The sequence below is a fragment of the Anomaloglossus baeobatrachus genome, chromosome 9 (genome assembly GCF_048569485.1).
Source record: "Anomaloglossus baeobatrachus isolate aAnoBae1 chromosome 9, aAnoBae1.hap1, whole genome shotgun sequence".
Lineage (NCBI taxonomy): Eukaryota > Metazoa > Chordata > Amphibia > Anura > Aromobatidae > Anomaloglossus > Anomaloglossus baeobatrachus.
The window spans coordinates 39183684-39203928 of record NC_134361.1 but is presented as its reverse complement, the minus strand read 5'-3'; the positions used below and the strand labels follow the sequence as shown (position 1 = coordinate 39203928).

At 46.4% G+C, this 20245-nt stretch overlaps 1 protein-coding gene across 1 annotated transcript; it reads right to left on the bottom strand.

Annotated features, from left to right (window-relative positions):
- Positions 1 to 1773: 1773 nt before the first annotated feature.
- On the bottom strand, positions 1774 to 19250 carry LOC142251082 (cytochrome P450 2C8-like). The gene is made up of 9 exons (XM_075323591.1): positions 19071 to 19250; positions 9907 to 10069; positions 8749 to 8898; positions 8210 to 8370; positions 6680 to 6856; positions 6332 to 6473; positions 4103 to 4290; positions 3863 to 4004; positions 1774 to 2039 (listed from the first exon to the last, which is right to left on the bottom strand). The coding sequence occupies exons 1-9, from the start codon at positions 19248 to 19250 to the stop codon at positions 1855 to 1857; spliced, it is 1488 nt and encodes a 495-aa protein (XP_075179706.1). The 3' UTR covers positions 1774 to 1854.
- Between the last annotated feature and the right edge of the window lie 995 nt (positions 19251 to 20245).

Here is a 20245-nt window from a genome sequence, read left to right as displayed (position 1 = left end):
GGAAGGGGTAACACTTAATATGGTTCAATAAAATGATCCATGGGCTGGGGGAATTGGGCCCCTGCAAAATACCTTTAAATTTGTGTTCAAAACACTTCCAATGTCTCGGTGGGAGCAGGTCACTTTGTTTCTTTTATGTTATTTTCAACTGGATGCTTAGTTGAGTATAAAGTTCTGAAATGCTGGTTGTGGAGTTCTAGAAACGGAACATATTTACATTTTTGGGATACAGTACTCATCTTGTCTGTGGGCTATGCTTCTTAGTTTAGCTTATACCCTGTGTTTTTACAGAAATTCTATAAGGCTAATTCCCTTTCCAAACTCTAAAATTATGAAAAGAGAACAGCATCTAAAATGTTTGGTCAAATGGTTTTAATTTGCTTAAATAATCTGGTTAGTATTACTGTAGAATTAATTTCTATATCTCCTGAGTATATACCAAAAGCTTAGAAGAAACTGTGTTTTGTCCTGTAGAGAGAAGACACATGCAGACAAGCAGTGTGAGTGTGATATAAAGCCAGAGAAGAGATGTCCACATACAGACTAGCAGTCTGGTAAAAAGCTAGAGAAGAGATGACCACATGCAGACTAGCAGTCTGGTAAAAAGCCAGAGAAGAGATGCCCACATGCAGACTAGCAGTCTGGTAAAAAGCCAGAGAAGAGATGCCCACATGCAGACTAGCAGTCTGGTAAAAAGCTAGAGAAGAGATGACCACATGCAGACTATCAGTCTGGTAAAAAGCCAGAAAAGAGATGCCCACATGCAGACTAGCAATCTGGTAAAAAGTCAGAGAAGAGATGTCCACATGTAGACTATTAGTCAGATAAAAATCCAGAGAAGAGATACCCACATGTAGACTAGCAGTTGGTAAAAAGCCAGAGAAGATATGCCCACATTCAGACTAGCAGTTTAGTAAAAGGCCAGAGAAGAGGTCAACCCAGGTAGACTAGCAGTCTGGTAAAAAAAACAGAGAAAAGATGTCCACATGCAGTCTATCAGTATGGTAAATAGCCAGAGAAGAGATGCCTACATGCAGACTAGCAGTCTGGTAAAAAGCCAGAGGAGAGATGCCCAGCATAAAAACTATGGGTCAACAAAATCAAGCAAGTAGGGGTGAGTAACACTTGCAAATTGATATGTTACTCCTTAGGAACAAGTTAAGGCCAAAGTGAGACATGTAAAGAGCTTTAGCCTGCTTGTGGTAAGTGTACTATAGTTTGCCCTATGCATATGGGAATCTTTAGATATTTGCATAGGGAACCTTAAAGAAAATAATGCACTGACAGCAAGCAAATTACAGCTTCTTCCCATCTATTTTGCTTTTTCCATTGTTTCACTACATCATAGGAACAGAATAACATAATTAACGGCAGATCATGGAAACAAGCGGAGCCTGGCAGAGGCAGTGACTGTAATGTGACCTGTTGTTGCTTTCAGTCATTATCCTGGACAAAAAAAGGCACGCTTCTAAGCAGAGACCTCCAGTGCAGGTGTGAACACAGCCTACGTTATGCAGCTGCTTGTACAAGGTACCAGTTATCATGCAAGTCTCAATAATAAAAAAAATCCCCACAAAATATTTTACAAACAGCAAACAGGACAATAGAAATGTTCAAGGTCAAAGTTCAATCTTTTTATTATGGTTCCATAAAATGATTACAGATGTTGAAAATCACATTGTATAGTGTTCATGCGAGCATGGAAGTACTAAAAATAAAATGGAAAAATATATACATTTTTATGTAAAGATTTCCTATTGTTCATCCGTATTTTATTATTTATTAGAGCAGCCTTTATATTTTGCAAATCCTAGAAATTGCAGGTTTCCTTAAGAAAAGAGGTTCATCTTCAGCTCAGAATCGAGGGACGACCTTCATCTGGTATAATTGAGGTCGGGAAGCATTGGTGTTGGGTTCGGGTCTTATACTCAGGGTCTTCCTGTCTACGGTGGGCTCCAAGGTGAACTTTTGCAGTATAGAGGTCAGAAAGAGGAAGAGCTCCATGCGAGCCAGGCCTTCTCCAGCACATACGCGTTTACCTGAGAAGACATAAAGGAGTTGTTCAGCCAAAGAAAAGAGTCATTTTTGTAGTAACCATTACTTTATTTTCCATGTAGCAGCGCTTCAGGTAAATTGAATATCTACTGTTATTCCAGAAAAGAGCAAGCAACATGTCATCAATGTATTGGCTAGAGTTCCTCAGGGGTGTGGAGGAGAAGACCAAAAAAAAGACAAGTGGTGGGATAGGTATGCAGAAGACCAAGGAGAGGAGAGTGTACGAGTTTCATATTTTATTAACCAATTTCTCATAGATTCAATAAGTAACATAAATATTCAATTCAAATACAATCCCAAATTGAGTGCATGACCCCTTGTTAGCAAAGTATGCCAATCAGTAATCACTCATTTATTGTCTAACCAATTGTGTATGGAACATACTTTTTAATATCTCAGTGTGTTATCATTATATTCGCATAAGATGTAGGTAAATTTGATGAAATCTGGTGACTTGCATTGACGTAGTGTCAAACTAAGCTATATTACATATAGTTTTTGTAATGTCCCCTAATATTCTGCAAAAAAAATGAGTATGCACCTATTGGCCTCATCAACCCTTTAAAGGGACAAACCTATTGTTGTGCGGTGTTCAGCATTGCACTCGAGTGTCATTGGCGGCATCAGACTTTGTTCACACTGCAGAGTCTGACAAACAGCCTGGGATCACTTAGTTGCTCTGCCTGTCATGGGCGTCGACTGGTTCTGGCTTCACTGCTTTTCAGTACAGCAGGAGTTAATACCTGCTGGGAGCTAAGGCTGCAGATCACCACCTGCCTTCACCTTTTTTAAGGTTATGGATGCTGTTTCTGAGTGCCAGATATAGCTTTGCTTCCTCGGTTCCTGTGGATATCCTGTCCTATGGTGATCTGCAAATGGCAGTTTTGCATGGCATGTGAGTCCTCCAGTAGGCATTTATTTCCTACCCCTTTTACTTTACTCCCCTTTTCACATACAGTCCCCCCTTCGTGTTTAGGTGCAGTGTGTGTGACTTCTCATTTACATTTGTCTGTACCTATTTGTGAGATTTTGGTTACTGGGTTGCCGACCTGCCCCAGGGTTGGGGGGGAGTAGTAACAGGGCTTGTACAGGAGACATAGTCACACTGGGGGCTTGAACCTGACTACCATCAAGCCTACCTTCCAGATAAGGGACAGCACAGGGGCTCCAGTCTAAGGCTGGGGCCACATGGGGATCTACTGTGATCCCCTCGCATGACACACGGCTCACGCTGGCAGTACAGCAGTGCTGAGTGTCATGCGAGTGTCCCTGCGAGTCAGGTCCGTTCGTACGAGCGGACCTAAGATGCGGGGGACGGGCCGGCACTGAGGAGGGGAGGGAGGGATTTATCTCCCTCTCTCCTCCATAGACCGCTATTGCTATTCTCGCCTTGCACTCGCGGTACACCGGGGTACCGCAAGTGCAGTGCGATTTTTCTCTCGCCACTTAGACTTGAATGGGTGCGAGAGAAACAATGATCGCATTACAGTCGCAGCATGCTGCGATTGTTTTCTCGGTCCGATTAGGGCTGAGAAAATAATCGCTCATGGGTGCTGAAACATAGGGTAATATTGGTCCGAGTGGAATGCGATTTTTTTTTATCGCAGTCCACTCGCACCGTTTCTCTCGCCATGTGGCTTAGGCCTTAGGGTCAACCTAGGAGCCCCTGCTCCTTCTGTACATACCCTGTGATACCTATCTATTAGAACATGTCAATGAGACAAGTCATTCTACTATGAATGATAGTAACTGGCATTTGCAATAAGTGTTTGTCCTTTAACAATGAAAGATGAGCAGTTCCTCTTACCTGCAGAGAATGGCATAAATGCATCACTTTTCTTAAAGGAACCCTTTTCAGTAAGAAAATGTCCAGGATCAAACTCTTTTGGGTTCTTAAATAGTTTGGGGTCTTTCAAAACAGAGGTCAAGATTGGTAAAACCATAGTTCCCTGTAAATAAGTGTATAGAATATTGAGAAAAAGAAAATCTTAAAGCAGAGGAACATTTAGAGCTTAGTCAAGAAGCTGATAAGACCGGTATACTGCACCTTAGGAATGTGATATCCTCTGAAGGTTGTGTCCTTGCTGGTAGCATGTGGCAATCCTGTAGGGACGATATCAGCAAATCTCTGGATCTCGTGGATTACGGCTTCTGTATATGGCATTTTACTCTTGTCCTCTATTGATGGGCACCGATCTTTGCCTATTACATTATCAATCTCTTTGTGGATTTTCTCTGACATTAACAAAAACAGAAGACAGAACATATTTTTTGATTCTATGATTCTATGAGGAGAAGATAATGTGTTGTTAAAGGGAATCAACCAGCAGGATTTTCATATATAAAGTAAAGCCAGTTCCATACTGGCACTAGGATGTGGAATCCAATCATAACTTTAGTTGAGAAATTTGATTCTTAATTGCCGCAAAATGCATAATAAAAGTTCCAGAAATCCACTGATTGTTTTGTGGAGGTAGCCTGGGCTATAGGTTGTTTGTTCAAATGTAATAAGATTATCTGTGTATGTAAATAATCAAAATATAGATGTAGTTGCATAATTATCTGTGTGTCTATATGACAATCGCACAGATGCCATAATATGATTCTAAGCTGTATGTTCAAGAAAGGGTTAACCAAAGATTATGAAGCCAGAATGAACAGAGAAGGTATTCATGCTTATCAGTGATCTCACACAAGAAAGAAAGTGCTAATTAGATAATCAGGCCAGGATATACTGAGAGAATGTTATAATTATGATTTTCTTATAGCTGTAATATGTGGGAGGATCACTCCCTGCTCTTGTTTCAAGGCCGAAGTTGAATGTTGTATGGTATAATCACAAATCTATTCAATATGCGACCCAGATGCCAATACTGACTCAAAAGAGGAACACGTTGTCTGTGGTCATTGCTTCTTATTATTTAGTTATTTATTATATCTGTACAGATAGCTAATTTGGACCCGTCCTTTGGATTTGCCCTGAACAAAGACTCCATTAGCAGTCTTACCCAAATTTCTCCCTTGACAGTTTGAGTGACGTGTGCCTTGGGACGGGACTATGTGGGTCGGGTCTTGCACTATTATTCTGCGCCTGTATGCTTGCCCGGCCTTCCTCCCTCCATCACCACTATTACATTTATGTCCGGCGCATGCGCAGTAGTATCAAGAAGTATTTCAGGAACTCTTCCCTAATTTAGCGTCAGAGTCTGCACTTGCGCATAGCGCTATCTCCAGCGCCATCTTATTGAAGACACTGTCCTCCTGCTTTGGACTTCTCTGATGCTCATGCCGTTGGTGATACATGCGTTCTCACATCCTTTTGTCTTGTCAACAACTCCAGTACGAGCCTCTGAGAAGTCCACAGCAGGAGGACAGTGTCTTCAATAAGATGCCGCCAGAGATAGCCCTATGCACAAGCGCTGACTACGACGCCATCTTGGGGAAGAGTTCCTGAAATACTTCTAGATGTTACTGCGCGTGCCAGACAAAAATGTAATGGTGGCAACAAGGGGAGAAAGGCCAGGCAAGCATACAGGGGCGGTATAATAGTGCAAGACCCGAGCCACATAGTTCCTCCCCGATGTTCATGCCACTCAAACAGTCAGTGGATTTCTGGAACTTTTATTATACATTTTTCTGCAGTCAAGCATCTAATCTCTCTACCAAGGCTGAGGCCACCCTGGGATTAGTGCGAGTGTCACATGTCACTCGGCTCACACTGGCAGCACAGCGGGAGCCGAGTGTAATGCGAGGGTCATGTGACTGTGGCCCAATCATGCGATCAGACCACAGCTGTGGGGGGCCGGGCCTGCGCTGAGGAAGGGAGGGTCAGTGCTGTGGAGGGGAGGACCGATACTGCGGAGGGGAGGGATTTATCTCATTATCTCCTCCATTGCCGCCTGATGCGATTCTCGTACTGCACTCATGTTACACCGGTGTAAACGTGAGTGCAATGCGATGTTTCTCTTGCCCCATAGACTTGAATGGGTGCGAATGAAACAGGGTCGCATTCCACCAGCAGCATGTTGTCCGATTAGAGCTGAGAAAATAATTGCTCATGAGAGCGGGCACATAGAGTAATATTGGTCCAAGTAGAATGCTGTGTTTTATCGCATTCCACTCGCTCCGTATTACTCGCCGTGTGTACTAGGCCTAAAGGTGTGATTGGATTCAGCATCCTAGCACCAGTATGGCACTGGCTTTACTTTATATATGAAAATCCTACTGGTTGGTTCCCTTTAAGGAAAACAGATAAAAAATCCTTTAGAATAATCACCTTGTATTTCTGGATGTTTCAAGAGTATAAGAAAACCGTATCTCAATGTCAAACTTGTTGTCTCTGTTCCAGCAAAGAATAAGTCTAAGATTGTCGCCTCAAGATTTTCCTCATTAAATTCTGTGCCTGGATTCTTTGTTTCCTAAGAAGTAGAATTCATGATATTTTTTTTTAGATTCTAATTATAAAAAATGATCAAGTCCCTATACACTCTACTACTTCAGAAGCCTACAGGTAGTATATGGAATGCTTTCAAAGTCTCCTTCCCAAAGACAGTAGTTACCTTTTGGTACCCTCGAATGACCTAAGAAACATTTTATTTTTTTATTCCGTTATCAACAAACTTACCTCTTTCATCTTTACGAGGAAGCAATCTATGAAGTCACGAGGGCAGTTCTCGTCTAGGGTGGCTCGATGGGCCTTTACCATTTCTTTAACAAATTGATTCAAGTTTTTTGACATTTTGAAGATTTTTTGATGAGGACCAGGAATGTATGGCATTATGGTTGGGAACATGTTAAAAAGCTGATGGAAAAGAAAAAAGCAGTAGAAGCCATCAAGTAATGAGCACAACTATCTCCAGAAAACCTGGGACACCACAACTCAAAGACCAATAAAGACAAACTATAGCTGGCATGGGTGAAAGAATTCAACCAGCACAAATAGAAGGGGAGCAGATGTGATTGGCCTCTCCACAACATGTGATCAAAAGAGCAAACAGATCAGCAGAGATTAACTCTTGCTAGCCTGCCTATAAATCAGCACACATCAAGACGATGCCCGAGTCTGCCTGTGTTGATCCCAGACACCAGAAAAACTATCGGAGTGTCAGAATCTGCAATCTGAACAGAGCCCGCAGCCGCCATGACAGTGAAGTTTGTGCAAAACTCCGTGAGACAATATTATAGGGCAACAAATCTAAAGTATAACAATACTGGAGGCAAAGCAGTTTACCTTTAACCATATCAGTCGAAGTTGGCAAAAGCAGAGAAATCCTTTAAATTTATAATTCACATAAATTAGGCTAAGTTCACATTTCCGTTGTTTTGTATCAGTCACATGCGTCGCTTGACGCATGTGACTGATGCGCTGTTCAACGCTGTACAACGGATGACAAAGAACAGAATTCTTTGTCGGATTCCGTTGTGTGCGGGGAGCCGAGCGGGGCCGTGGCACTGAGGACGTCAGTGCCGCGGGGACTGCAGGACAGGTGAGGGAGTGTGTGTGTGTGTGAGAGTGTGTGAGTGTGTGTGTGTGTGTGTGTATATACACATGCTGAATGCGGGAGGGGGCAGAGCCGAGCGGGGGGCGGGGCCAGGCGCTGAGAATGTCAGTGGCAGTGCTGCGGTCTGCATGGCTGGGGACAGGTGAGTGTATATGTGAGTATGTGTGTGTGTGTGTGTGTGTACACACATGTGCGGGAGGGGGTGGGGCCGAGCGGGGAAGTGTCGGCCTCCCTGCACACGTAACCAGACTAAATATCGGGTAGCAAAGCACCCGATGTTTACCTTGGTTACCCGATATTTATCTTGGTTACGGGCCTACACCACTTAGCGCTGGCTCCTTGCACCGTAACCAGGGTAAATATCGGGTAACCAACCAAAGCTGGTGACGTGTGCAGGGAGCCAGAGAGCATGCGCAGCTCAAAAAACGTTACATGCTGCGTTCCTCCCGCCCGGCGGTCAGTCGTTCCACGACTGATCAGTCGGGCGGAGGGTGCAACGCAGCATAATCAGTCACAATCCGCTGCTCATACAAGTCTATGGGAGCAACGGAATCCGCTAAACGGATTCCGTTGTTTACAAGAGCAGCGGATTGTGACTGATACATTTTAGCGGAAATGTGAACTTAGCCTTAGAATGCACAGATAAACTTTACCTGTCCTGAGCGAGTGTTAAACAGCTGGAGAAGATTATTAATATAAGACAAGAGGGTCAGGAATTTTTGATTTTCATAGTCGAATCTTTCACCAAACACGATGGAGCAAATGACATTGGAAACAGCGAGTCGTAATATGTATGATGGGTTAATTGGAGCGTCTGTAAGCAAAAATATAGAAGCCATCAGTCAGCTATTTAACTCCACAATACACAAGGGCCTTTAGGAAAATATAGAGCAAGATTAGGATTACTACAATTAGGACTGCAGATCTATAGTCTGGTGTGTATGGAGAACTCAGTTAATAATATTAATGTTGGCTGTATCTCTTGATTCATAGGATAAGCCATTGATCCATTGTATATGGGGGCAGTCCAACAAATTCATAATTGTAGAACTTGAGAAAAGTAGGATTTTAATATAACCAAGGTAAGAGCGTGCATGTTCACGAAGGGTCTATATAGATAGAGGTTGGTCATAAGCTATCTAATATGTATGACCGTTGACACAATGAGATGAATTCATGGAATTCAACCCACCTTTATCCTTCATTAATTTCTCAGTGAGACATTGGGCTTCTTCTTGGATTCTTTCTTCAATACTTCTCTTTCCCATTCCAAAGTTCCTCAGAGTTGTCAAGGAAAATCGTCGAAGGATTTTCCACCTTTCTCCACTGCTTGCAATGACCCCTGTAAATTTAAGCAAATGGTTGAAGAGATTTTGAGATTTAGAAAAGCTTTCAGTTATACTTTGTATAAATGTACAACATACGCTGATGAGCAAAAGGGTAACAATGTTTTGAACTTTTCACTTTCATGTTCCATATCTCTCCATCCACTACATCTTTGAGTGTGAGACAACCTTCACTCTATAGACGATCATCTTGGCTATCTCATACATAAATTTGACTTGCAACTCTTTTGCATAGGATTAGTTATGCAGATTCTTGGCCTGTCACTGCATTGCTATTGTTTTGCTCCTAGTCATGCAAAAATCTTTTTCTCCCTATATACTAAAAATTACAGCCTGTTCTCACATTCCCTAATAGCTCAGTGTGTTATTAGGTTGATTCCCAAACAAAAGGTCACTGGTTTGAATTGAGGAGCAGCCATGAAGAAGATTTCCCAAGAAAACTTGGCATACTTGGAATACTTTGACATTGATGGCCTATCCTTGGGATAGGACATCAATCTCTGATCAGCCGGGGTTCTGACACCCCGCTCCCCCACCGATCAGCCGTTGTCAATGCCGGGTGCGGTAGCAGGAAGCCAGAAATGCTCAGTTCCGGAGCTATGGCATCAACTGTTTTCGGCCGTGAACAGGTACTGCACATCCGCTTCCGATTCATATTCAGTATCCAACCACGGACGCTATCAGAAGACCTTTAAATAGTTATGTACTAAACCTATCAAGCTGTCGTACATACAAGGTACAGAGGTTCAGAACAGCTGAGATAGCACAACCAGAAAACAGATTACATAAGAATTAACCCTAGATCTTCAGGAATAGCCATAAATTGACCTTACTGATATTTGTATTATATGAAATGTGAGAGAAATATATTTTTACAGATCAGTATTCTTTAAATAATCTCCCCCATCTGTGAAATATTACATAGAATTTTTTAGAATAACTAGCATTAAAATAACAGAAAATGTCAAGCTATTTTTATTTTATTCTTTTATTTATTGACTTACCAAAATCTTTATTGAAAACCTCTCCTGATCCAGTGTCTCCTCTGTCACTAAACGCGTCACTGCAGTCCACCAAGGCTTCCTTCACAGCATCGTACCCGATCAGGACTATAGTCCGGAGGTTTGCTAAGTAGATGGTGTAGACGGGTCCATATGTCTTGCTCAGCTAGAAATAGATATAAAAATCTGTTGGAGCTATCATTTACGTATGTGGGCCTCCTGACTCTTTTCTGACAAATTATTTTGAAGACAATAAGGGTCAAACATTTTGAATTCAAGATTGTTTGGCCAAGATGAAGGGTACGAAGGAGTTGGAGAGATACAGCATCTGACTGATAACTGAACCTTAGACCAACTTTAATTCATCTATAAGGCCACCTTAAGTGGAGAGTCTTAAGACCCCATAGAGATTAGAAGAAAGTTGATTAGAGAGCTGATCACTGCAGTGCCAGCAAACCAACATATATGAACGGGGGCCAGTTGCAATTTCAAGTCTGGGTCCTTTTTTTTTCACTTGGACTAAGATAGGAGGAATAGCCAACACTAGAGAGGAAAGAGAGTAGATTCAAAAGGATCTAGATACTCGAACAATAGACCGAGGCAACACAATGGTGTTTACCAGGACAAGTGCAAAGTCCTACATCTGGGTAACAGAAATGTAAAAAGCAAATACAGTATGGGAGGAACAGAACTAGGTGATAGCAGCGAGGAAAAGGACTTGGGCATAATAGTGGATCCCAGATTCAACATAAGCCAACAGTGCAGGGATGTGTTAAGACAAGTGTCGCGGGCGGAGGAGGGGATGCTGCGCTCTCCCACTGCTCGGGTCCGGCTGCTGCTGCTCGGTGGTGGCTCGAGCGGTGGGCCGGATCCCGGGGACTCGAGCGGCATTCCTCGCCCGTGAGTGAAAAGGGGAGTTTGATTGTGGGGATTAGATATTGTCCGTGACGCCACCCACGGTTGTGGTGAGATTGGTGACACCACCGCTGCTCTGGACGGGGATCCCGGGAGCGATGACAGGGAGCAGCTTGGATGTTAGTCCTCCCCTCCATGGGTAGGGGGATTGGTTGTCCCGGGGCCCGGTGAGGGAGTAGGGATGGATGGCAGGCGGGTTACGGGGCCTGGCCAGGTGCAGGGTCACGGGGGCAGCGCTGTGCCGCACGGCACGGTGGTACTCACTCAGCCAATGATGTACACAGAGTCTCCGGTAAAACAAACGGCTGGATGGACGGGTCCCACAGACGGCTGCGGTGTTTCTCCTCCCGGCAGGTTGATGGTGACTGCCTTTCCCTGCACCTGTGTAGTGTGTACGGTTCCAATGGGTTCCCACCGGTAACCCGCTCCCCAGCTTGGATGGGTGCTGAAGGAGCCCCTTTTGCCCGCAGGCTCTGGCCCTGGGAACTTTAGCCTTGGCGGTGACTGTGTTTCCCTCTCTCGGTTGGACTGTTGCCTTCTGTCGGGACTTGGCTGCTGGGAAACCCAGGAGGTTCCCTTCGCTAACGGATTTGACAAATTCACAATGACTCCTAGCCTTGTCGGGGTCCGTAAGCCCCTGCCGGATGGTGCTGGCTTCTCTTTGCGTACCGGTCCGGTACCGCCAGGCCACCACTCGTCCACGGTCCTTACGGCTAGCTCCAATAGGCCACTCCTGCAGACGGTCACCACCGTCTGCCAACCTTGCTGTTCTGTCTGGGCCACACACCCGGACCAACTTCAGGCCTCTCAACTGCTACTTCCCTCCTTCCACTTTCACTTCCAAACTCTATCTGCCTGCTTTTCCCGCCTCTAGGACTGTGAACTCCTCGGTGGGTGGGACCAACCGACTGGCCCACCCCCTGGTGTGGACATCAGCCCCTGGAGGAAGGCAACAAGGGTTTTTGTCTGACTTTGGTGTGCCTGACTGGGAGTGTGGGGTGTGTTGGTGTAGTGCTTGTGACGTCCTGGCTTGCCCAGGGCGCCACATTCCCCCTTAGTAAAATGCAGACCGTCCGCGGGCTGCCCGTCCATCACCGGTTTTATTTTCAGAAACTGGAAAAGATTTAAAACGGTAAACAGGTATTACAAGTATATTAACTTCTTCCCACATCGGGAGGCATATTTACTTAAACATTGCTAAACGGTAATGGCTTCCGCTCTCTCCCACCCAAGTAACCTGGCCCTGATGCTGCCCCTAAGCAAACAGGCAGCACCCCTTGACCCCAGTCCAGCACAAGTTACCCGAGCGGGTTCTGTCCTTTTCAGGGGACCCACATCCATGGGGAACCCCTGAAACCCCCGTAGGATCGCCACCAGTTGTGGTAGTGGTGGGCCTGGGCCATCACTTCCCTCCAGGCCCATCCTCCAAATCAGCCTCTCCAGAGGCGGTAACGGTAAAGCCAACATTTTTATTTACAGACCACCAGTTCGTGGTTGCTCTGCCAGTTCTTGGGCTTGTCCGTAGTAGTTCCTACGCAGTGGTTTGTAAGGGGTCCCAACGGGGACCAGTTGCTGGCAACGACCGGTTCAAATCAGGGTTTCAATCAGGTAACATCTTGGTAATTATTCACCTATCATTTTCAAAACTTCTAAACGGTACTTTGGTGGTCCCAACGGGGACAACTTGCAACGGGACTCCGCTGCCATCACTCCGATTCTTCGGCGTCGGTCGGGGGAGGGGGCGCGGTGAACACCCGGGCTTCTTGGCTGCCCCTAAGCTTTGGATCCAACGCAAACCACCCTCTCTCCCCGTAGTGCCGGGTGTACTGCACCAGGTCTCCCGGCATCAGGTTGCGGCCTGGGTGCTCCTCCAGCAGGTGGGCATTGACATCCCGCCGGGCTATAAAGACTTCGGCCTCCAGGCCCGGTTCATAAATAAAGCCATAGCCCCGGCGGACATCAAACCGCCTCACCTGCCCTTCATACAGCGGGCCCCGGACACGGAAGGTCGCTTGCCGGAGGCTCCCTTTTTCCCGGATCGTGCGGGCCACCAACTCTGCCTTCTTTCTCTCCCTTTCCGCGATCTCCGGGCTCAGCGGCGTCGGCTCCCTGTCCCAATACGGGGCTGCTGCGAGCTCCGGCGCACGGGTCGGGCCCCGCGAGACTTTCTGGACACTGCCTACTACTGGCGATCTGGGTGGAAGGTCCCGCAGTGACTTGGCCCGGGGTGCTGCCTTGCAGCGGCAACCCGGCGCAACCTCAGCCGAGGTGTGGGGGATGGGCACAGGGGTCCTCTTCCACCGGGCCTCCTGCACGGAGCGGCTTGTTGGCTCCGGTTCGGGGGAAGTGTCCGCAGATGCCTCCGGTTCAGGCTTTAAGGAATAACGTTTGGAACTCCATTCTATGTCTGAACTGGGTGCAAAAAACCTAAAAAACATCACTATGGGGAGATAAGGTATGCACACCAGTGACTATGGAAGGGGAATACATGGAATAGCAGAAACTGCTGTGTGAATACTGACATGAAAAATTCAATAGCTATTTGTTAGAATGAAATGTGAAAAATGGAACCTGCATTACTGCCATGAATATATGAATAAAGAGAAATTTAGCTACTGAATTGATCAATGCAGAAGAGCCCCAACACTACGCCAAAGTATTTCTCTACGTTGGGGTCCCTAGCTTGTGTGTGTCCTCTCATGCAGTTAAAAAACTTACCGTGTATGGGACGCTGAGACCCAGGCTATATATGCGTATAATGTGGATTGGCAATAGGTGTGTATGGGGAGGGTTCACAAACGAAAAACTACTAACATTAAGGAATAACGTTTGGAACTCCATTCTATGTCTGAACTGGGTGCAAAAAACCTAAAAAACATCACTATGGGGAGATAAGGTATGCACACCAGTGACTATGGAAGGGGAATACATGGAATAGCAGAAACTGCTGTGTGAATACTGACATGAAAAATTCAATAGCTATTTGTTAGAATGAAATGTGAAAAATGGAACCTGCATTACTGCCATGAATATATGAATAAAGAGAAATTTAGCTACTGAATTGATCAATGCAGAAGAGCCCCAACACTACGCCAAAGTATTTCTCTACGTTGGGGTCCCTAGCTTGTGTGTGTCCTCTCATGCAGTTAAAAAACTTACCGTGTATGGGACGCTGAGACCCAGGCTATATATGCGTATAATGTGGATTGGCAATAGGTGTGTATGGGGAGGGTTCACAAACGAAAAACTACTAACATTAAGGAATAACGTTTGGAACTCCATTCTATGTCTGAACTGGGTGCAAAAAACCTAAAAAACATCACTATGGGGAGATAAGGTATGCACACCAGTGACTATGGAAGGGGAATACATGGAATAGCAGAAACTGCTGTGTGAATACTGACATGAAAAATTCAATAGCTATTTGTTAGAATGAAATGTGAAAAATGGAACCTGCATTACTGCCATGAATATATGAATAAAGAGAAATTTAGCTACTGAATTGATCAATGCAGAAGAGCCCCAACACTACGCCAAAGTATTTCTCTACGTTGGGGTCCCTAGCTTGTGTGTGTCCTCTCATGCAGTTAAAAAACTTACCGTGTATGGGACGCTGAGACCCAGGCTATATATGCGTATAATGTGGATTGGCAATAGGTGTGTATGGGGAGGGTTCACAAACGAAAAACTACTAACATTAAGGAATAACGTTTGGAACTCCATTCTATGTCTGAACTGGGTGCAAAAAACCTAAAAAACATCACTATGGGGAGATAAGGTATGCACACCAGTGACTATGGAAGGGGAATACATGGAATAGCAGAAACTGCTGTGTGAATACTGACATGAAAAATTCAATAGCTATTTGTTAGAATGAAATGTGAAAAATGGAACCTGCATTACTGCCATGAATATATGAATAAAGAGAAATTTAGCTACTGAATTGATCAATGCAGAAGAGCCCCAACACTACGCCAAAGTATTTCTCTACGTTGGGGTCCCTAGCTTGTGTGTGTCCTCTCATGCAGTTAAAAAACTTACCGTGTATGGGACGCTGAGACCCAGGCTATATATGCGTATAATGTGGATTGGCAATAGGTGTGTATGGGGAGGGTTCACAAACGAAAAACTACTAACATTAAGGAATAACGTTTGGAACTCTATTCTATGTCTGAACTGGGTGCAAAAAACCTAAAAAACATCACTATGGGGAGATAAGGTATGCACACCAGTGACTATGGAAGGGGAATACATGGAATAGCAGAAACTGCTGTGTGAATACTGACATGAAAAATTCAATAGCTATTTGTTAGAATGAAATGTGAAAAATGGAACCTGCATTACTGCCATGAATATATGAATAAAGAGAAATTTAGCTACTGAATTGATCAATGCAGAAGAGCCCCAACACTACGCCAAAGTATTTCTCTACGTTGGGGTCCCTAGCTTGTGTGTGTCCTCTCATGCAGTTAAAAAACTTACCGTGTATGGGACGCTGAGACCCAGGCTATATATGCGTATAATGTGGATTGGCAATAGGTGTGTATGGGGAGGGTTCACAAACGAAAAACTACTAACATTAAGGAATAACGTTTGGAACTCCATTCTATGTCTGAACTGGGTGCAAAAAACCTAAAAAACATCACTATGGGGAGATAAGGTATGCACACCAGTGACTATGGAAGGGGAATACATGGAATAGCAGAAACTGCTGTGTGAATACTGACATGAAAAATTCAATAGCTATTTGTTAGAATGAAATGTGAAAAATGGAACCTGCATTACTGCCATGAATATATGAATAAAGAGAAATTTAGCTACTGAATTGATCAATGCAGAAGAGCCCCAACACTACGCCAAAGTATTTCTCTACGTTGGGGTCCCTAGCTTGTGTGTGTCCTCTCATGCAGTTAAAAAACTTACCGTGTATGGGACGCTGAGACCCAGGCTATATATGCGTATAATGTGGATTGGCAATAGGTGTGTATGGGGAGGGTTCACAAACGAAAAACTACTAACATTAAGGAATAACGTTTGGAACTCCATTCTATGTCTGAACTGGGTGCAAAAAACCTAAAAAACATCACTATGGGGAGATAAGGTATGCACACCAGTGACTATGGAAGGGGAATACATGGAATAGCAGAAACTGCTGTGTGAATACTGACATGAAAAATTCAATAGCTATTTGTTAGAATGAAATGTGAAAAATGGAACCTGCATTACTGCCATGAATATATGAATAAAGAGAGCCGGAGGCTCCCTTTTTCCCGGATCGTGCGGGCCACCAACTCTGCCTTCTTTCTCTCCCTTTCCGCGATCTCCGGGCTCAGCGGCGTCGGCTCCCTGTCCCAATACGGGGCTGCTGCGAGCTCCGGCGCACGGGTCGGGCCCCGCGAGACTTTCTGGACACTGCCTACTACTGGCGATCTGGGTGGAAGGTCCCGCAGTGACTTGGCCCGGGGTGCTGCCTTGCAGCGGCAACCCGGCGCAACCTCAGCCGAGGTGTGGGGGATGGGCACAGGGGTCCTCTTCCACCGGGCCTCCTGCACGGAGCGGCTTGTTGGCTCCGGTTCGGGGGAAGTGTCCGCAGATGCCTCCGGTTCAGGCTTTGGCACCTTCCATGGAAGCAGTTCCGATCGGTCGCGGGCTCCGGCGGCAGGCCGATCCGCCTGGGCGGACGTGCGGGGTACCGCTACCGGTTGCGGTGGTAGCGGGCCTACTGGCGGGGGAGCGGCGGCCAATACGGGTAGCGGGGGAGGTAGCTGGGCGAGCGGGTGTGGACCGGGTCCCTCGGCTGCGATGACCGACCCACTAGGGGCACAGGAGCGTGGGTCACTCACCCTCTCTTCTGAATCTCCCTCTTCCTCGCGTCTCCGCACGGTCGCCACAACCTCCGCCATGTCGGCCTCCCACTCCTCCAGGAGGAGCTGCATCTTGACCTGCAGCCGTTGTTGGAGCTGAGCGGTCCGGATCTCCACCCACGCCACGGTTCCAGGCGCGGGGGCTACGGTGCTGCGGGACGGCATGAACATGGCTCTGGCGGCCACTTCCAGGAACCAGCAACAAGATGGCCGCAGGGTCCTGGCGTCCCTGCCTCCACAGCCGCGGGCTACATGTGGCCAGACGCCATCAGTCCCCCTTAGTCTCTTTCCGGCTCCTCCTCTACAGGGGCGGGGTTTAGGCCTTCGCGCCTCCACTGCTCGAGGAGACGCTCGAGCGGGAATTTTTTGCGCCCAAGATGGCGGCTTCTCCAAATTTTTGGCCGGACACCTCCGGCGGGCACAAGGCACACCTCTACCAGACGGCAGAGCGGTAAGATCCTGTTCGTGACGCCAAGTTGTCGCGGGCGGAGGAGGGGACGCGGCGCTCTCCCACTGCTCGGGTCCGGCCGCTGCTGCTGCTCGGTGGTGGCTTGAGCGGTGGGCCGGATCCTGGGGACTCGAGCGGCATTCCTCGCTCGTGAGTGAAAAGGGGAGTTTGATTGTGGGGATTAGATATTGTCCGTGATGCCACCCACGGTTGTGGTGAGATTGGTGACACCACCGCTGCTCTGGACGGGGATCCCGGGAGCGATGACAGGGAGCAGCTTGGATGTTAGTCCTCCCCTCCATGGGTAGGGGGATTGGTTGTCCCGGGGCCCGGTGAGGGAGTAGGGATGGATGGCAGGCGGGTTACGGGACCTGGCCAGGTGCAGGGTCGCGGGGGCAGCGCTGTACCGCACGGCACGGTGGTACTCACTCAGCCAATGATGTACTCAGAGTCTCCGGTAAAACAAACGGCTGGATGGACGGGTCCCACAGACGGCTGCGGTGTTTCTCCTCCCGACAGGTTGATGGTGACTGCCTTTCCCTGCACCTGTGTAGTGTGTACGGTTCCAATGGGTTCCCACCGGTAACCCGCTCCCCAGCTTGGATGGGTGCTGAAGGAGCCCCTTTTGCCCGCAGGCTCTGGCCCTGGGGACTTTAGCCTTGGCGGTGACTGTGTTTCCCTCTCTCGGTTGGACTGTTGCCTTCTGTCGGGACTTGGCTGCTGGGAAACCCAGGAGGTTCCCTTCGCTAACGGATTTGACAAATTCACGGCGACTCCTAGCCTTGTCGGGGTCCGTAAGCCCCTGCTGGATGGTGCTGGCTTCTCTTTGCGTACTGGTCCGGTACTACCAGGCCACCCCCCATCCACGGTCCTTACGGCTAGCTCCAATAGGCCACTCCTGCAGACGGTCACCACCGTCTGCCAACCTTGCTGTTCCGTCCGGGCCACACACCCGGACCAACTTCAGGCCTCTCAACTGCTACTTCCCTCCTTCCACTTTCACTTCCAAACTCTATCTGCCTGCTTTTCCCGCCTCCAGGACTGTGAATTCCTCGGTGGGTGGCACCAACCGCCTGGCCCACCCCCTGGTGTGGACATCAGCCCCTGGAGGAAGGCAACAAGGGTTTTTGTCTGACTTTGGTGTGCCTGACCGGGAGTGTGGGGTGTGTTGGTGTAGTGCTTGTGACGTCCTGGCTTGCCCAGGGCGCCACACAAGCATTGAATCTAGATCAAGAGAGGTCCTTATTCCCCTATACTCTGACCTAGTCACATAGAATACTGTGCATAGTTCTGGGTGCCCCAATTCAAGAAAGACAATGATATATTGGAGCAAGTAAAGAGAAGAGCAACCAAGATGGTAGAATGTCTGCAAACCATGTCATAGGAAGCCCGGCTAAAAGAACTAGGAAAGAGAAGGCTGAGAGGAGACTTAATAGCAGTCTACAAATATCTGAAAGATTGTCAGAGTGTAGAGGAAAGTACGCTATTCTCATTAGCACAAGGAAGTACAAGAAGCAATGGGACGAAACTAAAAGGAAGGAGATTCAAGTTAGACATTAGGAAAAAACTTTCTGACAGTGAGAGCAGTCAGGTAGTTGAACAGGCGACTACAGGAGGTGGTGAGCTCTCCATCAATGGAAATCTTCAAGCAGAAGTTGGGTAAACATATAGCTGGGATGATCTAGGAAAGCCTGCACTTGCAGGGGGTCGGACCTGATGGCCCTTGAGGTCCCTTCCAACTCTACCATTCTATGATTCTATGACTTGACTTGGACTTGATTTTCCTGGACTTGTGGAACAGCTCCAGGGAATATGAGGTCCCTACAGTTTTCCTTGCCTTTATAGGATCGCCTGGTGCTGTTCTGATAACAGATTTATATCAGGAATCACTATACATCTATTTTCCTAAGAAGAGTAAAATAATGAGTAAGTATTCTTACCTTAACTAAAGACTCTGGCATTTCTGAGGTGCTGATCTGAAGAATATTCCCCAAGCCCGGCAGAGGTGTAGGTCCTGGGGGCAGGTCCTTCTGTTTGACCCTACCCCACCATTTAATGAGATAGATGAGGAGAGTAACCCCAGTAGCCAGGAGAAGTGTAGCTGCGATATTCAGAGCCATTCCGAGCCCCGGTGACTACAGCTCAGTCTGTACTGTGTCCTGTGCATTTATATTCGGTCATGTACAGGGCAATGTTCCTACATGTGATTACAGAAAAAAGTCTAGAGCTGTATAAAGTGCAAAGATACATCTGTGTTGCACAATGTATTGTAAATGCTATCGTAATCAGCTATACATTAACCCTTTTTAAATGCAACCACTTTCTTTTTTTTTGCCTTTTGAAGAGCCCCCATTTTTTTTATATGACCTTCGACAGCTTTTTTTTACAAAACTAAATTGTCATTTTTTTGAGTGCCACCATCTATTTTAACATATAATGTACTAAAAATCGGGAAAAAAAAATCCAAATGAGGTGAAATGGTTAAAAAATTGCAATTTTGCCATTGTGTTTTGGGTTTCTTTTTCACAGCGTTCATTGTGCGGTAAAAATGCATGGTTCTTCTGGTCACTACAATTATGGCAATACCAAATGTATTTTTGTTTTATTATTTTATTGGCATAAAATTAAAATCTTTTTATATGAATTATGAAGCTACCACCAGGGAAAACCGGTACATCGGCGAGATGTGGAGCCACTACATTTAGTTAGGTGTAAGTCCACTAGATGTTACTAGCATCCAAGTAAGGATACAATAAAATGGTCGTACAAGCCGAGGGCAGAGCCAGGAAGTAAAGTAAATACAAAGGAGTAAGCGGGGCTGGCGTCATGTAAGAGCGAGGGTCAGAAGCCAGAAGGTATCATCAGGAGCAAGAGGGGAACAAAGCCAAGGTCAGGTAACAAGCCAAAGTCGGAGACCAGGAGGACAAGTCAGTAGGCTGAGGGAATGGAGACGGGATCACTAAACAGAAAGCGAATCACGGAGACAGGAAAAACAGAAGAGACGGGGAGAACAGAGGACTAGGTAGCGGACAGAATCAGAAGATTAAGGGTGCTTTACACGCTTCGACATCGCTAGCGATCTCGTTAGCGATATGACACGCCAGATCGCAGATGC